Source organism: Euleptes europaea, chromosome 5, assembly GCF_029931775.1.
Source record: "Euleptes europaea isolate rEulEur1 chromosome 5, rEulEur1.hap1, whole genome shotgun sequence".
In the NCBI taxonomy this organism is placed as follows: domain Eukaryota; kingdom Metazoa; phylum Chordata; class Lepidosauria; order Squamata; family Sphaerodactylidae; genus Euleptes; species Euleptes europaea.
The window spans coordinates 52257752-52279710 of NC_079316.1; the positions used below are offsets into that span (position 1 = coordinate 52257752).

The 21959-nt window shown below is 46.7% G+C and overlaps 2 protein-coding genes across 2 annotated transcripts; one reads left to right on the top strand and one right to left on the bottom strand.

Moving 5' to 3' along the window:
* The first annotated feature begins 1158 nt into the window (after positions 1 to 1158).
* On the top strand, positions 1159 to 10083 carry MORN4 (MORN repeat containing 4). Its single transcript, XM_056849736.1, has 5 exons — positions 1159 to 1249; positions 7748 to 7845; positions 8891 to 9005; positions 9469 to 9578; positions 9926 to 10083. Exons 2-5 carry the CDS (start codon positions 7779 to 7781, stop codon positions 10072 to 10074), a joined length of 441 nt encoding a protein of 146 aa, XP_056705714.1. The 5' UTR covers positions 1159 to 1249; positions 7748 to 7778; the 3' UTR covers positions 10075 to 10083.
* A 3421-nt stretch (positions 10084 to 13504) lies between these two features.
* Positions 13505 to 21361, bottom strand: HOGA1 (4-hydroxy-2-oxoglutarate aldolase 1). The gene is made up of 7 exons (XM_056850440.1): positions 20908 to 21361; positions 19323 to 19451; positions 18965 to 19092; positions 17520 to 17654; positions 16162 to 16258; positions 15693 to 15826; positions 13505 to 13687 (listed from the first exon to the last, which is right to left on the bottom strand). The coding sequence occupies exons 1-7, from the start codon at positions 21359 to 21361 to the stop codon at positions 13538 to 13540; spliced, it is 1227 nt and encodes a 408-aa protein (XP_056706418.1). The 3' UTR covers positions 13505 to 13537.
* Between the last annotated feature and the right edge of the window lie 598 nt (positions 21362 to 21959).

A 21959-nucleotide genomic window follows, 5' to 3' on the forward strand; every position in this document is an offset into this window, starting at 1 on the left:
AAACTTACATCTGCCTTGAATAGAGGCTATTCCTGTCCGCAGGAGGGGGCAGATCGCCAGTCTTTGATCCTTCTGAGCTAGAGATCTGCCAGGACACGCGAAGGGCCAGACCAAGTGATTTCGCGGGCCTTAAACGGCCCCGGGCCTGACGTTCCCCACCCCTGCTATAAAAAAACAAATAAATAAATAAACAAAGGATTACAGTATGATCAGCATGCTGCTGAATAAAGATTCTGCAATAAAATATAGATATATCAAGGGTACCTGAAATGACACCATTGATACCTTGCATTTTGGTCTTTTCTGACAAAATCCAAGCAGGTAAAATTTGTGCCACGGTTTCCAACACGGTCGAAATGAGAGCAAACATAACTTTTAAAATTACTAATGTCATTATTCATTACAATACCCAAATAACGGTTTGTATTGTAAAGGCTTAATTGACAGCAGACTTTGTCAGAGTAACAAGTTGCCCATAATAATCTGACAGAGACAGCCGACAGGTAGCTGTCAGATCAGAGGCATCTGGGATGATGCAAGAGGCAGCAATAGCCTTGCAGGTTCTAGGGTGAACTGCAACTAACCGGTTTAAAGCAGTAAGGATGATGTAATACTGTGGCCAGGTCTGCAGGGGGGCTTATTGGTTTCAGGTGGAGTTCTGTATATAAGCCTACGTAACTGTAACTCTGTGTTGGGAAGTTTGGCGGAGAGAACTGTACGCGACGGTTTGTCTTTTGTGTATCTGTGCGCTGCAAATTAAACAACCCTGTTTTCTATAAAGCAAGGAGTTCTGGTGGTGTGTCCTGGATAACTGCTAATCCGCCTGCTTCCACGTCAGACTTTTCTGACCGTTTTGCTTTGAACTGTGCACGCTACGGGCCGCAACAAGCCCCTGCCCTCCCAGGAGGGCCTCCGCAGCGCCGGCGGGGACAGAGAAAGCGCGCTTGTCCCTCACAAACATGGCCGTGTAATGGCAGGACGCCTTCTTGCCCTTCACGAAGATGGCTGCCGAGGCGAGGGCGGGGGAGGGCGGCGGGAAGGTTGGGCAATGGGCAGCGGCGTTACTGCTGGTTGCCTGGGTAACAGCCAACGGAGGGAAGGGATAGATCCTGGTGGAGGGGGCCCCGCGGTGGCGGGTTCGGTGGGGAAAGCCTGGCAGAGCGGAGAGACGGGGAGAGGCGGTGGCCGATGGGGGGGAGAGCGGAGGGGGGTGAGGCTGGTGGTCGCTGCCGAGGCGCTCGAAAGCCAGGTGAGGGGGGGTGGGCGCGGCCGTTGGGAGGGAGGGAGGGAGGCGTGCCGGCGCTGCTCGGTGTGGGGTCGAAGGCTCCTGGGGTGGCGATTTACGAACGCATTTCGGAGGCGGTAGTGTGGCGAGGGGCCGTGCAGAGCCGATGGGCGATTGTGAGGTGCGGCAGGAGAGCTTGGCTAGATGGGCGTGGTTTGGGGCTGGGTCGCCTGGCTTTAGGATGCGGCAAGGACGTGAACTCAGTTAAGGAAGCTCGGCCAGGAGGGGGATTCGAGGTGAGGTGGGTGGTCACTGAGGGTAAGGGTTGTGTGGGAAGGGGTGGTAGTTAACGCGGTGTGAAAGGCGTCGATACGGCATGTGGAGCTGAGCCACAGGCAAATAGCACCAGCCTTGATGCAAACCACTTTGATGAGAGAGATCTTTCCCTATATGAGCGGAAGAGCGAAACAGAGGGATGTGTGCTTGCAGCAGATGAGGCTGCCCTTGTCGGTTTGAACCGCGCCGGGTTGGTATCCCTGATAAGGTGGGTATGCCAAATTCTACTAGGAGCGGAGTGGGGCAGAATTGCCTGGCAACTTGAGGACCTGCTATGAGCACGGTTTGCAGGTGCTGGGCAGCTGCAGTTGCTCTGCTCCGCTAGTCTGCTGTAATTGTTTCCAGGAGAGCAGCGATCGGTGTATAGTCCCTGGAGGAATCGACGAGTCTGCCATGCCATCCTAAACGGAGTTGCATCCTTATGAACCCGTTGAAATCAGTGGGTTTAGAATGATGTACTGCTGCTTAGGATGGCAGTGATAATCTTTTAACCATCATCTTCCTAGTGCAGTTTTTTATCCTGAATTTATAACCGCAAAATCTTTGTTTCAGCTTCATTCTGTGTATGGAAAAGAGTAAACACATGTTTCATATATCCAACAGTTACTTTTCCAAGGTAAAAAAAAGAGTCTTATAGCACTTTAAAGACTTATTATCACATGAACTTTCATAAACTAGAATCCATGTGTGTCTGAAGTGGACCCTAATTCACAAAAGCATATGCCATAATGATCCTGTTAAATGTTTAAAACACCACAGCCTATTTGTTTATTTTGCTGTAACGGATTTACATGGCTACACTCTTTGGATTTTCTTTCCTAGATGTGATTCTGCCTGGTTGAAGGTCTTGGGCATCTATGGCAAAAAAGGGTAGAGATGAACTTTAGTCAACTTTGTACCTTATAGTTTGCCCTCATGGATCCAGGGTGGTTATACATCCTTACATGGCTATCCTCTGAATATGATTACTACTAAATTCCACTGTACTGAAAGACGGAAAAGTAACACCAGTACAACGAACTGATGCTGGTGTTGTGCCAGCAAGCCTAACCTCTATGCTATTGGGATGCTGCCAGTACAGTCTTGAGTGAAGTCAGTGGGATGATGAGAGAGGAAGGTAACTTGTTTGAGATCTTATGTTTATTCAGGAAGTGGTCCTACTTCCCAATGATGGTGTAATGTTATATTAGCAAGAAAGAGGGTTTAAGTAAAAACACTTCTATTGGAGTCAGTTGAGAGCTACAGATGACTCCACCACCACAATCATGTTGAAGGATAGGATTCCATGAATTCAGGATCTAATCACAATGTAGTTCCAGGAGTAGGGAACACAGATAAAGACATAAGGCTTGGGGCTATATCATTCTGCTCCTCCAGCTTAAGAATCATGAATATATGGGGGGATTTTGGTGAAAGATAACACTTTGTACAACCAGACAAGGTTAACAACAGTCAGGAGAACAGATGAACAAAATACCTTCTCACAGAACCCTGCCAGGTACCTTCAGCTGCACTGATACTGTCTACAAAGACGAACAGCCCAGTAAATAAAAGTGAGCGTTCACAGGAAGCCAGCCCATGTCTATTTCTGTGATCCTTTCAGAATTTACTCCACAACTGATCCTGTTCAATATATGCACACATCCTACTTGTTATTTGCCTCAAATGTCTTCATTTAGGGAGACTATCAGTGTGAAGGGGGCAGTCTGTCCACCACATCCTGCCAAGGCTGACTATTGCCTTCATACTGGACAGTCAGCAGAAGTGGAAATCATAATAGTTCAATGTCAGTAACTGCCAGTGTAATGATAAACCAAGCAGTTTCTGCAATGTAGGGAAGTGAGTGGGACAATGACCAAGAGATACTGCTTATCAACTGCATAAATGTGAGGGATGGCTGGGATGAAGGGAACTGGGAAACATTAGGCTTTTGGTCCCTATAACTCTGGCTATTTCATTGTTCTGTGTCAAGTATAGTGTGTTTCCTGGGTATCTATGGCCAGAACAGATTCTGTTCTGTTTCTCTGTGGGATGACTTTATATAGGGGTTCTTTAAGACTAGGCTATGTGGGGGTGTGTGGAATGGAAAGTGTGGGTAATTGACTACAAAGTCTACAAAGGAACACCCTAATTAGCTTCTCCTCTGCCCGCTCCTTTGACTGGGAGTTTAAAGTGTTGCTCTCTGGAGCTTGTCTCAAAAAAGCACTGCCTTGAAGCCACATTTGTATCTTAAAGGGGTTAGATCCACATTTCCTGTTTTCCATAGGGCTGCCAACTGTCTGGTGAAAAAAAATGTCATGTCCATTAGTAGGATGTTATTTAACTCTCTGAAGTGAAAGCTTCCGCTGTCCATATCCATTCAGATAATTCACAGTGGGTAGCCGTGTTAGTCTGTTTGCAGTAGTCAAAAAGGGCAAGAGTACAGTAGCACCTTAAAGACTAACAAAAATATTTGCTGGTAGGGTATGAGCTTTCGTGAGCCACAGCTCACTTCTTCAGATACAGCTAGAATGTGAATATTGGAAATCCAATATTCACATTCTAGCTGTATCTGAAGAAGTGAGCTGTGGCTCACGAAAGCTCATACCCTACCAGCAAATATTTTTGTTAGTCTTTAAGGTGCTACTGTACTCTTGCCCTTTTTGACATATCCATTCATTAAGCCTTCATTAAAAGGACAGGACATTTTTCTCCAGACATGTTGGCAACTTTAGTTTTCTGTTGCTTTGTCCATTTAAGTGTTCAGCAGCTATTAGTATAGTCTTCTATGAGCTTTTTGTTATAATGTATATATTTCTTTGACCTTGGCTCCCTTCCCTCTTCCTTTCAAGATGCGTGTTCTTCTCACATAAATACTAATACATTTTTTTCCTGCATTCTAAACATTGTCTTTGTGAAATCCTTAGTACTGCAGTGAGACTCATTCCATTCTCCTGGTAGGCCTGTAGCTTACAGGTTTTGTGCTCAGGCTTTTTCTCTACTGGATTATGGAGGGGCTGGTTGCTGTGACTGGAATGGCAGTCCTTCCTCCTAAAATTTTCCTTGGCAAATAAGTTTGTTGCAAAGCTGCTCCTAGCTGTGTTTTGGCTGCTGGGGTTCAACTTCCTGAATGAAGAGCTTGTGGCTTGAGGTCCTAGTTGATATGCTCCCAAGCAGGGGGTCACGGAAGGCTTTGCAGGGGGAAGTATTGTGAGCTCTTCTTGGGAGCATGCTGGGGCATTGTGGGATGGTTCCATGCTGTCACCACGGCATCTCCATCATTCCTGCACATTGACTGTATCTTTCCTGCATAGGTATAGGGGGAGAATATTTTCATTGCACAGCGGAAAGGTAACAGTTGGCAGTAGCACTGTGAGAGTGGCTCTTAGTGTTGCTACATCATCTTTTATTTCTACTGGTTCTGTTTTGCTTTCTAGTTTTTTATTTAATCGATTGGCTTCTACATTTACATAAACCACTTGGAACCCAAGAAAGACAGCACAAGTATTTAATACTTTGCTACTGGGAATGCATAAGGGGGGGGGAGATGGTGTTACGCCTGGGGTTACCAACAGGCCTGGAGAAAAGCATCCTGTCCCTTTATTTAGTCACAGGATTTATATATTGTTTTTCTGCCCAATTAAGCCTTTAATGGGTAGCTGAAGCTTTTTAATGGCATGAAGGTAAATAACACCACCTCGTAAATAATATCCCAATAAGCTTTTATTAAAAGGACAGGGCATTTTTTTTCTTGTTGGCAACCTAGTTATGCCATGGCTATGCTGGTACAGCATTAGTCAGCCTTAAATTTGGCCTATCAGAACTTTGCTGGGAATATTTCCTCGTATTGAAATTTCTCCCTTTCCTATAAACACACATACAAACTGAAATCTTAAAAATCTTATCCCTGGTATATACTAGAGAGGATCCTTCAGGTATTCTGTATGAGAACAAGAATTTACTCACTTTATCTATTGAAACTGATAGGCAGCTCTTTGAGTTGAGTAACAGAGGAAAGTATGTAAGCTACAGATGTGGCTCAAAAGCTGCATACGTTTTTCCTGGCCATGAAGTACCTCCCAGCTATCCTGTTCTTTAACACCATACAAATTACAGCTATTCTCAGACTTTGCCAAACCTCTGGAACAAGGGACTTTGAAAGTTAGGAAACCTCTGCCAAAGGTTAATATGCCCTTGGTAGTCATGCTTTGCCCATGAATTACATTATCAAGAACCTGTTCTTCAGCTAAATAAAAGTAACACTTGGCCACTACATAAGCATCTTGGTGTGTTTGTTATGCTGAGAGCCCCCACTAACAAGAATTCTGCCTCTGCATCATCCTACACAGTAGACAGGAACCATGCTGAAAGAGGAGATGGAAGAGGAGATCCATTGCCTTGGCACCCTTCCCCACCCCTGTCATGCCTACTGTATGATCTGCTAACCCATTGACAAATGTGGTGTTACCTGTCTTCCAGGACAGGGTGAGGTAAAGACTCAGTACATACATTTTCCCTCTAACTGCCTTCACCTGGCCTGGCACAAGGATTCCTATCCTTAACAAGCCATGGGAATTTCTGGGTTCTTCAGTTAAAGGATCAGGTGACTGTGCAGGGCGATGTGTGTGTGCCCAACATCTGTTTGTCTTCAGGAACAGTTGTCTATGTCTGTACTATATGACTTGATCTATATTGGCGAGTGTGTGTGTTACAAATGGGACTGGCCATTTTACAGCCTATTGAATTCCTCAGTAGCAGAAGGGCCCCTGAATAAGCCCCTGTGATGGGACGCACTAAGTTGTATCCCCAGCTAGTCCAGATGGGCAGCATACATGAATATTTCATTGAGATAGCGCCCTTGGTGCTCAAGCTGCAGACACTAGTCTGATGAGATAAAAACCAACAAGCAAACGCAACCTGAGCCGTAAGGCTTGAATTTCCTGTGGTAGGAATGGATATACTCATTTGTTGGAGGCAGTCCACTCCTTTGGGTATCAGTGGAATGGGGAAGTAGGGCAGAAGTCCACAAAATAACTAAATTCCAGTTCAGCCCTGAGAGGCACAGAGGTGAACTGCTTTGGCTGCAGCCCAGTGCATCCATACCTTCTGATGGTGGATCCAATGTGAGAGAAAACATTGCACAGCCTGTGTTGGAAGGGTTTGCTCCAGTACTATTCAGGTATTTCTTCAGCAGATTGGGGAGGGGTGGGTGACAGGAGGGTGTCCATTACTCTTGAGCTGCTACTTTGCAGTATGGCAGTGAAAACAGCTTAGCTCATTCTGGGTGGCCATTGATTCTGTTAATTGACTACTGCTGTTTCTTTAGCAGACCTTTGAAGTGAAACAGCCAGTATCCTATAAACAAAAAACCTCCCTTTTGTTAATGCCTGAAAGAGACATAATCCGGCAGGTATTATACATTGAGGAGCAGAAGGGTCTGGAGGTCAGGGAAACTTCCTGCTAGAGCAACAGACTACAGACTGAAAGGTTTTCAAGGAACGGCAGAAGGTGGGTAATATTAGAGCTGCCTTTACACAAAATAGATGCAATCTCCGTTCCTGAATTTTATTTCCCTTTGCTGCTGTAACTGTTTTAGAAGAATCCTGTTGGATCAGTCCAAAGGTCCATCTAGCATATGCTCCTAGCATATGCTTCCTGACCAGAGCTTTCAACATCTCTGACACAGTCAGTAATTGGATTATTAGGATCAAACATATTCTCCTACAGCCCTTTGATAATCCAAATCTTCTTTGATATTTTTGTGGGTATTCTGCTGCAATTTTGTGTCCTTCCCTGACTTGGGGTTTTGCTCAGTCTCCGCTCTGTAATCTGTATCATCCTATATTATCAGGCTAAATTTTGTGTTCTTAGCTATTAGTATTCCAATTACTGCAGTTTAAAGTATTTATGAATCTTGTTAGCAATATGTCCACAGATGTCACACATACATAGTTGTGGCCCTCAGTTGAGAACATCATGGTTTCCTCGTTTAATTGTGCATTATATCTCCAGCTACGAGTTGATGTTTGCGTCACTGCAGTCTGCTGTGCAAGTTGGTTGTGCTGCATGGACAACACTGCTCCCCTGTCTCCCCCACCTTCTGTACCTGTGCTGCTAATCTCTCAAACGCTGCCCCAGTCTCTGAAACGCTGCTCCTCTTCAAACCTGTCTTATGCTGCTCTCATACCCCTGCTCCCTTCCTTGCAGCTGCTGTCCTGCCTTCCCGAAAGCTAGCACCATGACCCTTACCAAAGGTTCCTTCACCTATTCCAGCGGAGAGGAATATCGTGGGGAGTGGAAGGAAGGTGAGTGGGGCTGGGCAGGTTGAGGGCCCCCCTCAGCCTTCTTATGGCGGACCAAATCTGCTCTGTCCAGAATGCACATAACTTGGTATCTCTAAGTAGCTTTACGGGATGAGAAAATCACTGTAGCTAACCAATGATAATGTATGTCCCAGGATACCCATATAGTTCCAAGTTAGCAAGTAAAGTGCTTATGCAGCTTTAGCAAAGTGCTTAAAGTGCATCCCTGCTTCAAAGTCTCTGTCAATCCTGAGTTGTGTGTGTTAGGCACAATGCCCACCCCACCATCCTGTTTTCTGTTTCTCCCTGTGCAAGAGCCCATCCTGTCTCTTGTGAAGAAATGTTGCTCCACAAAGGTTAGCAGCCAGGCTAGACATCAGCTCTGCCCTGGAGTTAACATCATAGTAAAAGGAAGATTTGCTGCCATTAATCCTGCAGCAGTTTTTCTTTAAGGAAGGTATTCCTAAACAGAGAGAGAGAGAGATGAGCTGGCTGGGCACCATAGTACCCTTTCTGACAATTGATTCACAAGCTGGACTGATCTCCCAGGTGTTCCCATCAGGAAACGGACAGGCGAAGAGCTCCCTTCCTGACCCCTTTATCCCATTGACAGCTATTGCCTGCCTGTGTGTTATGCTGGAAGGCAAAACCTGCTCTTTGGGGCGTGCTGTGTTACATTTGAGATTCTTTGCTGGCTGTATGTGATGTAATGTAGCTAGTAATCTAGTCTTGCTCCAGGAGTCCACAAGTCCGTTTAGATAGTGTGTTGGGCTTTAATTGTACGTGCCTATGTATATTGAGATCCAGCATGCTTTTTCAGGGAAAGGTTGGTGGGTGGAACAAGCAAAGACAGGCCTCTGCCACAGTCTTGTTCTGTGAATTTGATCAGCTGACCTAGAGTCTACCACCTCCCTTTTCCTCAGGAACTTTTTTTGCATCTTCCTTGAAGTTAATGATGCAACCATAGGTCCTGCCAGTTTGAGGCTGGTTGGTCACTGCAGTTTTAACAACTTATATACAAGCAATACTGCTTGTTCTTTCTAACTAGGGCGTCGGCACGGTGTTGGGCAGTTGACATTTGCTGATGGCAGCGTTTACCTGGGACACTTTGAGAATGGTCTCTTCAATGGCTGTGGGGTGCTCACTTTTGCAGATGGCTCCAGGTGGGTATAGGATTGTGGGCACGTTGCACTGCTCTGGGCCAGTGCAAGGAGTGAGCATGCATGAGCATGTCCTAAACAGCCCCAGGAAGATAGAATGAGTGGATCTCTGTAGTCTGGCTGCCTTAGCTATACAATTGAGTTTGGAGAATGTATCTACATTGCTATGCCCAGCATGAAGACCTTTTCGTATGCATGCATGGCTATGAGCTCTGTCACTGAGAACCATAGTTAAATGCTTCTGTGTATTAGTTGCTGCACCATCCCTTACCACAATTAACTGGATTGCTGTACAGACATGACTAATGACCCTCCAGTGATTACTCTCTTGACCTTTTTTTTTCTGTCCAGAAAAGTGTGCTCATCCAGGTTTTTTCAAAAGCCTTATAATCTCTGGCTGTGGACCATAGGTTGAGGGCAGGGACTAGTCATGCCCCTTTCTGACACAATTCTACTGTTGATGCAGGTACGAGGGAGAGTTTGTCCAGGGAAAGTTCAATGGTGTTGGAGTCTTCACTCGCTATGACAACATGATCTTTGAAGGAGAATTCAAGAGTGGACGTGTCGACGGCTTTGGTGAGTGTCTAGAGTTTCTCTCTTGTGGGAACACCCAAGCACAATACCATTCTTCTAAGACTGAACCTGATTCAGGAGCGCTACTGTGGTGTGGGATGGCAACAAGGGAGGATTTGTCCTCCAAACTGCTGTGTACTCATAATTTTCTCAGGACCCACTTTCAACTCACAGGTTCCTGCTAGTCCAGTCTTGTGTTTCCACCAGGGCCCCCCCATCACATCTCACAACTCTGCATTTTCAGCAGTCTTTTTCTCTTTAATTTCTGTGTGGTACTGCTCCCCCACTATACTGGGTGCCTGAGCCCTGTAGCTGTGTCAAAAAATGCTGTTTTGTTTTTCCCCCCACAGGACTTCTAACTTTCCCTGATGGCTCCCATGGAATCCCCCGCAATGAAGGCTTTTTTGAGAACAACAAGCTCTTGCGACGGGAGAAGTGCCAGGCAGTGGTTCAGCGGGCGCAGAGTGCCTCCAAATTGGCACATGGCCTCACAGCATGATGGGGCAAACTCCTACCCTGGGACTCTCCCATGAAGCTGCAGCCTAAGTCCCAGGGTTGGGAGGAATGTGGAGTGTAGAAATCACAGAGACAAATACCATATCTTGAAGGTAGACGATCCCAACCCAGCTCTGCTCAGTTGGACAGCCTACCTGGATCACTCTCTTAAAACAGCTTGGCCCTCATAGTGTGCATTGTTGCCAAACTTTAGATACAGAACCACCCTTCCAGACAAAGCATCTGCCACTCCTGAAGGCAGTGGCATTCCCTTTGTTGGGAGCATTCTCCATAGAAGGTCTGCTAGTGTTAAATTCCTACAGCTGTGATAGGCACAGTGAGGGCTGCTGTACTTGTACCCTCTTGCCCCCTGCCCAACTTGTAGGGGAGGAGTGACTTGTTTAAGTACGTTATGGGAATGCATAAGGTTTACATCTTTCCTCACTTTGAGACCAGGGCAGCTGGGGAGATTGTGTCTTCGCTGGATTGGTCTTCAGTGGTCAGTGTGCGTAAAACTTGCATTTAGCACAGCATCTATTCCCTTCCTAAGCCCTCTGGATCTCACTTGCCTTCTCTTCTCCCCCTTCCTCCACTCCTTGAGGCTCAATCTGTGTCAAAAACAAAGAAATGAAAAATGGAAAATTGATCTGTGAGTAGAATTCTTAGACCTGCTGAATGTGCCTTTCCCCCAACCTTATAGGATCAGCAGAGGTAAGGAAGCCTGAGTGACACTGTCTGGCCATGTTTTTCCCATGGTTCAGGCTCCAGAGTGTATCTGGGACCTCTTTCCACTGTTTGTTGTAGGTTTCTTCTGTTTTATCCCGTTGATGTGAGCCCTTTTACAGTGAGTATTTGGGTTGCTTCCTGGGTTAACAGCAGCCTTTCCTTATGTAGGGGGGCCTAGAAGGAACCTAGAAGGACCTGGGGGGCCTAGAAGGAACGCATCCATTTTGCCTCCAGAGCTGTTGCATGGCATCCATGCACTGTAATGCCACATAGTCAGGGCTGTGTGTATATTGCACTTGAAAAAAGAAAATTCTGACCAAGAAATGCTGTATTTGGTAAATGGCATCGGCTATACAAAATAACAAGTGTGCATAAAGCTGCTTATTTTGCACATGCTGCTTTTGTAGTCATGAGAAAAGGCAAAGAGCTTGGTAGGAGACTGGCGCCTAACTGAAGTCTTGTGCAGTCCTCCCATCCATCCCTTTCTCTAGCTTCTCAGAGTTTATCAGGAATTGCCTATTAGCTTTTTAGCCTGTTTTTGCAGCCTGGACAGCTTGAATTTTGCTTTAAAAGTAACCGCAGCTGAGATTCTCAAAATGCTGACTTTGATGCCCAGTACTGAATTCTGTAATTCAGTTGCAGAATCATTGCATGCACATGGCCCTGTAAATCCGCAGCCTAAGTGGCTTCACTTTCCATCCCCTTCTTGCCCACTGGGTCCAAAGTGATTGTTGTTCCCATATATGCAGTGCAATCCTAAGCAGAATTACACCCTTCTAAGATAATCATGTTGAGCCCCCCGACCCTGAACAGCATTTTGGTGGGTGAGATAGGCAAATATCGGAATCTAGTAGGACAACTTACATTAATGTACAGTTTGAAGATTGCAGCTCACCCCTAAGTCATAAGTGCAAGCTAAGCTGTGGAAGTCTTCTGGTAGGATCCTTCTTAGAGATGCAGGCTGAATGAAATTGTAGGGCTGGGGGTAGTCGTTGGGGGAAGCAGTTGTGGGTGGACAGCAAGTAAGACTGAAAGTAAATAGTGGAGGGGGGGAGAGTTGGGATTGAATGGTCTTTGAAGAGCTACTCTGTTTCTGTGCAGCCACTTCATGTTTGTGTGCACTAGAATCGATCATGGGATTGTCTTGAGAGTGAGGGGGTCCTTAGCCAAGGATTGACCCGCATGGTGTGTGTCCCTAAGTGCCATGCTGGAGCCTGTGTGACCAGCCCATCTCCACACTGAATGTCTGCGTGTCAATGCCGCCCTCGTGCCTTTCTGTCTCTGCCCATGTACGGGCGTTGGCCAAATAAAGAGTTGCTGGATTTTTTTGCCTCTGTGTCTTTTTCCTGCTGCAAGTGTTGGGAAGAGGTGGTGGAACAGTAAGGGGGAAGATGCATTCAAGGTGAATGTAAAGTCCAAGTGCACAAGTAATACAAGGTTGCATACAAAAGCTACTGCCACTAGAAATTGTGTACGTATGCATATGTACTGTGACCGCTACTAAGGTCTGTCTTCCCACCCCTCCCCTCGGGAAGATGTACCAACCTGCCTATAATGCATGTGTTAAATTCTGGAAAAGGGAATCCTCCTGCTCTAAATAATAATACTTACAGTGCATTCCTAAGGAGAGTTACTCAAGTCTAAGCCCATTCATTTCATTGGTTTAGACTGGAGTAACTCTCCTTAGGAATGCACTGTTAATGTTTATGCAATACTTTCTTGAATTTCAAAGCACTTCCCATAAACTATCTCTGTAACCCTAAAAATCTAAATGAATGTTGAGCTTGGTTTTTGCTTTGAGCATTGGTTCAGTTTGGTACATGGCATCAAGACAGAAAGCTACCTGGCCAGGCACTGCTTTTCTGCTGCCATGGGTCACCTGCCATGAACATACTTAGTGGTGCTGGAATTGTATGCATGCAGTGACAACTTTTCCAGGCAATGTTCTGCTGCTGCTTTAATGTACACCTCTGTCTTGCAGTAATCTAACTAAGCCCTCCCCTTTTTCTCTTCTAAGTGAAATGTACCATTATCAATGGAATGGGTAGACCAACAGAATAATTTTTTTACTTGGAAAACAATTTTTTCTTAAGTCTCATTCCCGTCCCATAATGGCTGCCTCTCTCATTGGGGGGGTCGGGGACAAGAGAGACTCAGTTTCATAAAGCAGTACTGGGTATGAAATTCAGCTGCTTTATCATTGACGGGTGCTTACCAGCTGATCCTCTGCCTTCAGTCAGCACCGTGAGCCTAGAGTTCAAACCATTTTTTGGCCCAGTAGGTCACAGCAGTTGGGAATGTGGCATCTCAGCCCCTACAAGAATGAAACTTGAACAGCTTCTTTACTGCTGAAACCAGCAAGTGACCTATTCAGCTAAAATACATTTTTCTGGGCAGGGCTAGGGGAAAGCTATTGGAGAATAGTCACCATAGTATATATACAAGAGATTATTGCCCCTGCTCAGAAAGTATTTGAAGATTGGAAGCTGCGAGGGACAAAGCCAGTATGAGGAAGGACCATGAGAAGCAGTATGTGAAACTCTTATGGAAGCTTCCTCCTTTTGTTTTACTGCTGGTATAGCATTTGGTCTTTCAAACACACCAGTGAATACACAGTAGGCTGAATTAGCTGTGTTTTACTAATTTGCAAGGAGTGTGTGTAAGCTGATGCCTGATTAAATACCAAAACCCCTACAGACCATTCTCAGGGTTCTGGCTATTGCATGGAATGGATTTGTTCTTCACAGCCAGCCATTAGAGCTGAAATCCTGGTGCAGCTCCGTCACTTGTGTCTTGCTTAATGGGAGCAAGGGGGCACGACAGAGGCCTCCAGAGTAACCGAACCATTCCATGGCCTGCTTGAGGCCTGGGATTCCAAATTTGCTAGTCACCTGTGGGAACAGAAAGTGAGAGGATCTGAAAATTACTGCAAGGCCAACAGCTGAGAGGAGGTGTGCATGAATCCCTTATCATGCAAGTACCATCCCATTCTCAGCTCACAGAATTTGGAACTAACTGAAGTAGTCAATAAACTTTGCACCATCTTGGAAATATCTGTGGTCATAGAATGTCAAGCATGGGAGTAAGGTGGGTGCTAGGATCCAGCAGTTCTGTTTAGACCCTTGCTAAATTTAGATAGTAATGTGGCAAATCATACTCCACTAACATACATTTTGATATGACAATATGAAAGCGAGCACTTTCCTAGAATACACGTGGTCTAGGACAGGGGTGCCCATGGTGCCCTGCCAGCACCTTTCGTGGCACCCACCAAGTATTTTTTAGAAAGTGGGTGAAGCCAGCTAGGGCTTTTGTCCAGCAGGACGTCTAAATAGCCATTGGAGACTTGATCGGTTGTGCAAATATTTAAAATTGCTTCAGCAGCAGCTGCCACCACAGCACAAATATCTTCACAGCATTACTGAAGGTCAGCTGTGTGTGCGCAAGAAAATAATATTCGTTTTAAATTGCACCTTGTTAAGCAGAACTTCTGACTGAAATGTTGAAGAGCTACTGGTATTCATAGAATCATAGAGTTGGAAGGGACCACCAGGGTCATCTAGACCAACCCCCTGCACAATGCAGGAAATTAACAACTACCTCCCTCCCACATCCCCAGTGACCCCAACCCTCGCCCTGCAATGCAGGATCCCACAATCAAAGCACTCCCGACAGATGGCCATCTAGCCTCTGCTTAAAGACCTCCAAATATGGGGACTCCACCACCCTCCAAGGCAGTGCATTCCACAGATCTCCTTGACGTTTTATGGCTGGTCCCGCCTCCTGTGGCAGCCATTTTGTGGTTGTCTGTGCTTCTTTTGGCAGCCATTTTGTGACTGGCTCTGCCTCCCATGATGGACATTGTGTAGTTGCACCCGTAGGGTTGCCAGGTCCCTCTTCTCAACCGGCAGGAGATTTTGAGGGCGGAGCTGAAGAGGGCGGGGTTTGGGGAGGGAAGGGACTTCAATGCCATAGAGTTCAATTGCCAAATCGGCCATTTTTCTCCAGGTGATCTGATCTCTATCGGCTGGAGATCAGTTGAATTAGCAGGAGATCTCCTGCTACTACCTGGCAGTTGGCAGCCCTATGCACCCACCACCCTGTGTCAGAACTCCAAAGGTGCCCACAGGCTCAAAAAGATTGGGGACCCCTGGTCTAGGATTAGCACTACTAGAACAATAATATAAGAAATGGCCATATTCTGCATCAGGCCAATGTCCATCTGACTGAATGCTGTTCAGTTTTGATTGACAGGCACTCTCTAGGGTCCCAAGTAGATGGCTTTCACAATACTGCTGCCTGATACCCTTTAATTATGGATGTCAGAACTTGAATCTGGGACCTCAGACATAGAAAGTATGTGTTTTTCCACTGAGTCAATTCCTTCCTTGTGGAATAACTCAGGAAGAAGTCCTGGATTATTATTATTTTGTAAATATTAAACTGGAGATGAAATAGAAGGTAAAAATAAGTGTTCACGATTCCAAAACATGTTTGTACAAAATTTGGAAAAATGCAATGAGAACAAACCAGAGATTTTACAAAGGACCCTCAAAATATCGTTGCCAAAGCCCCAAAGTCTTCTGGGTCTCAAAAATCAAAGGGGATAAACTTCAGAGTTGTTGAAGGTGAAACAAGAGATCTCATACCCAACTCTAGGCAGTTGCTTCGTCATGTCACTGATCTGGTTGTAGGGTAAATGCAATGTCTAGTTAATAGGAGATGTTCTTCCAAGAGCATGGAAGAGTAAGACAGGGGCCCCTACCCTTGCTTCCGCCTCTGAAGAACAACTCATCGCCCACAGAAGCAAAGTGCTTTCCTTACTGTAGTTTGACAATACAGATGTGTTCGGACTTCAGTCACCCCTCTCCCCTCCCCCAGTATTCTGGCTCTTACTGCTAAGTTTGGCTCAATGAGTCTGTGCTGCAGTTCACGGGCCTTGTCCCAGCTTCCATTATGGCACAGACTCTCAAGTTGACAAAGAGGTGTACCAAGCACATTGGCGAGGGCACAGATTCCTCCAGCAGCACCTGGGACAGATCCAATAAAAAAGAACATCCATTCACTGGAAACTCAACTTTGTTACTGGAAACACCCCCACCCCCACAAAACAATGTAATGTGTCTCAGTATTCTCACTCAGCTACCTTCAAACTAGTGGACCAAATATTGTGCTTCCCGCACTGGTGTATCTCCTACAACTTCCTACATACTGTATTGTAGGGGTGTTATGGGGAGGACATTTTGAGATATTGGCTCACTGCCTTCAAAAATTCTAGCACATCCTACTTTGCTCCTTCCTGATACATCCATCTACATTCTGCAGGACAGCCCAGTATGGAGGTGAATTTCTTCATATCACCTACCTACAATGTAACTGGCCAGCAGAAAACCAGCAGATCCCGCCAGTACCTGGAAGTCTTCATGCTTGGTTTTATGGACAAGCAGCCCCAAGCGGGTAATCTGGTGAAAAGAAGGGGGGGATTTCTGGGATAGTGAGAAAGAGAGCACACTGGGATGCCAATGTTCAGGTGTATGCCGGGAGCTTAAACAGGGCAGTAAATATAAAGACATCTTCTAGGGCAAGCATGATCACTGGAGAGATAAAGTAGAAACAATGGTGTGGTATTGCCTAGTGCTCCCTTCTTTGTATAGAGCTTGCTCTTTTCAGTTTCTCGGTGCTCCCCCACCCCCGGTAGTCTACTAGGCTGGTTTCCATCCTTGAAAAAAAGGATGGAAAGGATGTCACTAAACATGACAGCATCCTCATGGCCACCACTGCCATTTTTAAGTTATTTAAATATGCTATGAGGGCCCGGTCCTGATTGGGCCTGCAGCATGGCAGGTTGAGGCACCCTTGTTGTCGTCATCCCCCAAGCCTTATCAAGTGCCAAAATGGCTGAACCTTCTGGCTGTTTCAGCACTTGAAAAGGTGGGGGAGTGGGGACAAGAGCACTGAGCAGTGGGCCCAATCAGGAGCAGGCCTTTGGGCATTTTTAAATCACTTAAAAATGATAGCAGCATCCTCGTGGTGGCCATGAAGATGCCATCACATCTAGTTTGGCCCTTTGGCTCTTTTTGTTTCAAATCATTGACCTAAGACTGTGACTGCATTAGATACTATCAAGCAAGAAGACCGGGGTGGGGGGGTAGATGGCCCATAGTTCTAAGTAGAGAATGGCCAAGGGTCACACAATGTCAGATTGGTAATGCTCAGCTTGGTGAAGTCCTGGATAACCACTTGAGAACCACACATAAACAGCAATGCTCTTCCAGTAAGAAGAGAGAAAAAGTATAATCAATGCTTTTAATGGGAAAAGGCACTGGAAGGCCTACAGCCGACAGTCTGGGCTAGGGAGAGTCTACAGACTTGCAGTCAACAACAAGACTCAAGGGAGATAAAACACAAAGTGCCATATTGTAATACACAAGTGCTACACCAAGAGGGTGGGAAGCTGCCATCTGACTGTGCCTTAAATGTCCCTTCTGGGCCACTTGGAATTATTACTTCACAGTTAACATTTCAACACCTGAGGTGAAAGGAAAATTAGCAGGTCTCTAGACTCTCCAGCAAACCATCTGCTTACTTCAGATAACAGGAGCTCCAGCTTTCATCTCTCAAATGATGGCAGAGGTCCTCAAATCAGGATGCCCCAGGGTACAATTAACCCTCCCAGGGCAGTATCACCTGAGCTCAGCATATGTCTCCCCACTTTTCACTCACATTGCCACCACTATCTTTGATCCCCACAATGTTGGGGTGCTGTGCCAGGGTGAGCACCACATCATTGGGAAGCTCCAGACCAGTATTGGCTGGGACACTGTAGAGTATCACAGGGATTGGAGATGCTTCAGCCACCTGGGGAGGGGATACAAAACAGTGCAGTACTAGCATATGAGCATTAGAAGGAAACATTCCATGCCTTGAACACATAAAATGAGTTCAAAAAGGCCCATCACAAAAAGGCCCATCACAGAGGATTTGTAAACCCTTCCCCCTTAGCACAGGAGAAATTTCATTCTCCCACCCGCCATTCCCCTGATGTGACAGATCCTACAAGTATAGTCACTGTTTGTTACTGTGCATTTATTACTCAGCATTATCTGCTTTCAGAAGTACCTCACATGTTTCCTCTTCAACAGAATGCAGAATAAGGAAGTGTGAAATTTTTGTTGGACTGTAAGATATTTATCTGTTGTACAGCCTAGTTTCTGAAAATTGTATCCCGAAGTGGCTTCCATTCACAAAGAGAGACAGCTCCGGCCTCTCAGAATGTAAAAAGAGAAGACGCACAAGGGACAGGGAGTGAAAAGGAAAGAGATCAGCTTGACAGATAGAATGTATATACAGTTGGGGAAGGTTGATTTTCCCTCACTGGTACTCTTGTTTGTATGAAAGTGGCGGAACTATCATATGGTACTTGTTTCTCTGACCAGTGACAGAGGCCAGAGTGTCCATTTTCCAGCACAGCAAAGAACAGTAGGAATTGCTGTCATTGTCTCCCAGGGTACAGTGTGAAGCTACTACAGGGTGTTACCCAAAATGGGTACTTTGACCTGGGGGAATTTTTAACCGACTGTAAATGATTCTTCATAAGCTAGAAAACTTATATTTGATATCAGCCTCACTGTTCCCAGTGAGAAGGAACATCCCTTCCAACTTTGATTCTATGTATATATTCATTATGATTTACAGCTTGGCCTCTCCTAATAGTTGTGGATGTCAAGGAAAAAGCAAGCAGACATACAGCATGAGGCCAAACATAAAAAGATCACAACTGAATGAACAAACAGAAAACATGATCACATCTAAAATTCAAGGCAGACAGTGATAAAATGCACTTCTTCCTGCTTTCACATGCCCAGATCCTCAGGATTCAGCTCTCCATTCAACCCACATTTTCTGGCTAGGTGAAGCTATATTGTAAACCAAGGAAGCACAGGAGTTTCTGATAAAACCCTAATTAATTCAGGCTGCAAAATAGAAATCGCAGTTCAGAAAAATTAAAAGCATTCGTTTGCAGCCTTTCTACTTCGCTTGAAATAAACAAGCTTACAAAAACCACCAGCCTCCAATGACTTATCAATAAACGGCCTCCTCAGCCCCTTTAGCCGCTTCCTCTCCAATCCCAGTCCCCAGTCCCAGCACTGACCCTTCCCATTCTTCACCTCCATGTAATGATGGATCAAGGCAGCGCTGGCCATGCTCCCCCGGTAATAGCACGGAGTCACCACAAGAGCAGCGTCAGCCCCTTTGTCCGCCATTTGCGCTGTCATCTCAATAGTGCCCCGAGTTGCTGGGGGAAGAGGACGGAGGTTATATCAAGAATGAATTACAAGGGTCCCATGAGAATCAGGGTTTAAGGGGCCTACTGAGTCAGAGGACGGGCCCTGTCAGATTAGGAGCCAGGAGGAGAATTGGGTCCCATACAAACAAGATTAGCACAGGGTCAGCTCCCAACCCTAGAACCTTCCTACAGGGCATGGTGCAACTAGAGGCTTATAATCCCTGGCCCACACTACTTACTTTCACATCCAGACCCAGCAAGTAGCAGCTTTTCCTTGGGCACAGCTTGCCGCAACCGTCTCACCACTTCCAGACGTTCCTGCTGTGTCAAGTAGGGGGCCTCTCCAGTGGAGCCCTGCACCACAAAACCTGCAAAAAATAGACGTCGTTCTTGTGTGCATTGAGGTCCCTCTCATTATATTGGGTCACCGTGACGGGTACAGCCACAGTGCCAGGAAAGCATCTTGCAGGCAAGATAGCGATATCTGCTTCTCAGCTGTACAGCCATGGTATTCCTGGCTACCAGTGTGTGGCTGCACCCCTGTCCTCAAGGGCTGGAAGAGAAAAAGTGTTGATACTTGATCTGCGTACAACTGTTATTGCGGAAAGGAACCCTATCAGGAAAAGGTGGAAACCAAATGTGGAGAAGGGGTGACCAAGGACACTTTAGGCAGGGACAACTGAAGACAAGAAAGGCATTTGGGGGCAGGGAAGAGACCCTGAAGGCAGATTCCTCCCCTGAACTGTACCTCTCCTGCAGAGCAGCAAATGGGCCCAAAGTCCAGGCAGGCAAGCAACCATGGGTGTCCTTGAAGACAGTTTAGTTGCTAGTTCAGCTTTCTGTTTGCTGGAAAGGATCCAGTTGAAAGAATCAACACAACAAAGCTCCACTTTTCCAGCTTTTAAAGCCACTGCTGTAGTAGAAGCTGCAACATTGGCTGTGAAGATTATTCTGTTAGACGGCGTATCTGTTCTTCCTTGGCTGACAGATGCCTACAGTGATGCCTTAGGTGTGTTCAGACGAGAATTGCCACCTGTTCTCGACAGGGGTTCTTGTGCTGGTCACAGCTGCACGACAGGAAGAAATTCAAAAGGTCCAACGAAACAAAGTGTCTGTTGAATTTCTGCCATAGGTGGATCTCTGAAAGGCTTGGAGCTACTTGTCAGGGTTGAAGGTGTTTTCCAGGCAGAGGAATGAAACAGTGCTCTGGAAGGGCTGTCTTTCAGGAAAGAGCCTACAACAAGCACAGTTGTGCGCTTGCAAAAGTGTGCGGCGGCGGGGAGTGGGGCTGGGGGAGACATAAGATCCTCAGGTTGCGCAGCGCTGCGGATCGGGCCCTCTGAGCATTTTTAAATAGCTGACTTCAGCTGTAAAATCGCGTCACCTGATGTCTAGTTTGGCCCCGGCCACAGGAATGTAACACTTCACAGCACTTCCACACAGCCCAAATAATCCACTTTCAGTGCACCTTAGCGATCGTTTACAAGTGGGTTTTGCCAGTTCACACAGCCATGTACGCACGGGAGGTTTTGCCTTGGATTTGCTGCTTTCTCGGTGCACGTCTCCCCCATCTGAATTCTCAGAACTCTGCCTGGGGGTTTATTGCTGAGTTTTGAGGATTCAGATGGGGAAAATCAAACTCACCTTCCAAGCGCGTTGAAAGTGGATTGAAAGCGCATTACGGGGGCTGGGTGAATGCAGTTTTAATTCCCGTGGAGGAGCCCCATGAGTCCGCTGCCACCAAAGGAAAAGGCCCTCGCCTTCTCTGCCGGAGGCTTTGTGCAAAGACGCCCCCGCCCCCCGCGCCCGGTCTGCAGCGCCTACCTCGGAAGGGGATCTTCTCGTAAAGGCGCGTGTTCTCCTCCAGACGGGCGTAATCCACCTCTCCCTGCGGGGCGAAGGGGGTGGTCAGGGGCGGGTAGACGCCCCGCAGGTCCAGCCGCCGCCCGGGCGCTGTTCCGCCGGCCACAGCGCCCAGCCTCCTAGGGGCGCTCGCCGTCGGAGGCCCGGCGGGGCGCCTGCAAAGGCTCCTTGGCCAGAGAAGGGGCGGCATCCGTAGGGCTGGCATGGTCCCGATCCTGGCGCAGCAGCTGCCGCCGTGGCGCTCGGGGGGCCCTTGTCCCACAGCCCGGCTGGAAGGCGGGGGGAATGGACCAAGACCCTCCTCAAGAGGCGGGCCCAAGAGTTGCAAAAGGGGCAAGTCCTGCCCAGGGTGGGATTTGCTTTCTTTCCAGATGTATCCTACAGGGAGGGAGCGGGATCGAGAGGATTCCCCCATCACTGGCAACCCTGCCCTGGGCCTCCTTGCTTGGAAGCAAGCCCACTGGGTCTAATGGACTTTACTCTCCAGTATGTACGTAGTGGATTCCAGCCTTAATTCCCCCTGCTTTTAATTTTTTTTTCCAAGCTCAAAAAACACCTAGGAGAAAGAAGGGGATACCATAGTTTACCTGTGCCTGCACCTGCCTAGCTTGCAAAAGTCTGTGGTTCAATCACCGTCCTAAAGGGCAAGGTAGGTAGGAGGTGATGTGAAGGACTTTTGCCTGAGTCAGTGGAGAGCTACCATCAGTACTGATTCAGTTCTGGTCTGGTTCAGGTGAATATTGCAGAGAACCTCAAGGGGGTAGCTCAGAAGGTGTAAGTAGAAGGAGTCCAGCATGAGCAATGCCAGAGGAACCATGCATAGAATGAAGGGCAGAATACCAGCCAGGCCAGAGGATATGCTACAGACCAGTTTGCATTGGTGGAAGCAGGTTACCTGGCCACACACAGAAGATGCCTGGAGTCTTTGCTTTTACAGCGCTAACCCAGAATACTGCAAATAGTTTGATATTATAGGGTCTTATGGGCTAGTTTGTTATCATGCAGCTAGGACA

What these genes read in the sequence shown, in the direction of transcription:
- MORN4 (XM_056849736.1), top strand. Translation starts at nt 7,779, where the DNA reads ATGACCCTTACCAAAGGTTCCTTCACCTATTCCAGCGGAGAGGAATAT. An exon ending in TCGTGGGGAGTGGAAGGAAG is followed by an intron (nt 7,846 to 8,890) that starts GTGAGTGGGGCT and finishes CTTTCTAACTAG; the next exon opens with GGCGTCGGCACGGTGTTGGG. An exon ending in ACTTTTGCAGATGGCTCCAG is followed by an intron (nt 9,006 to 9,468) that starts GTGGGTATAGGA and finishes CTGTTGATGCAG; the next exon opens with GTACGAGGGAGAGTTTGTCC.
- HOGA1 (XM_056850440.1), bottom strand. Translation starts at nt 21,361, where the DNA reads ATGGGGGAATCCTCTCGATCCCGCTCCCTCCCTGTAGGATACATCTGG. An exon ending in TGCTGGGTCTGGATGTGAAA is followed by an intron (nt 19,093 to 19,322) that starts GTAAGTAGTGTG and finishes CTCTTCCCCCAG; the next exon opens with CAACTCGGGGCACTATTGAG. An exon ending in TCATTGAGCCAAACTTAGCA is followed by an intron (nt 13,688 to 15,692) that starts GTAAGAGCCAGA and finishes CTGTTCCCACAG; the next exon opens with GTGACTAGCAAATTTGGAAT.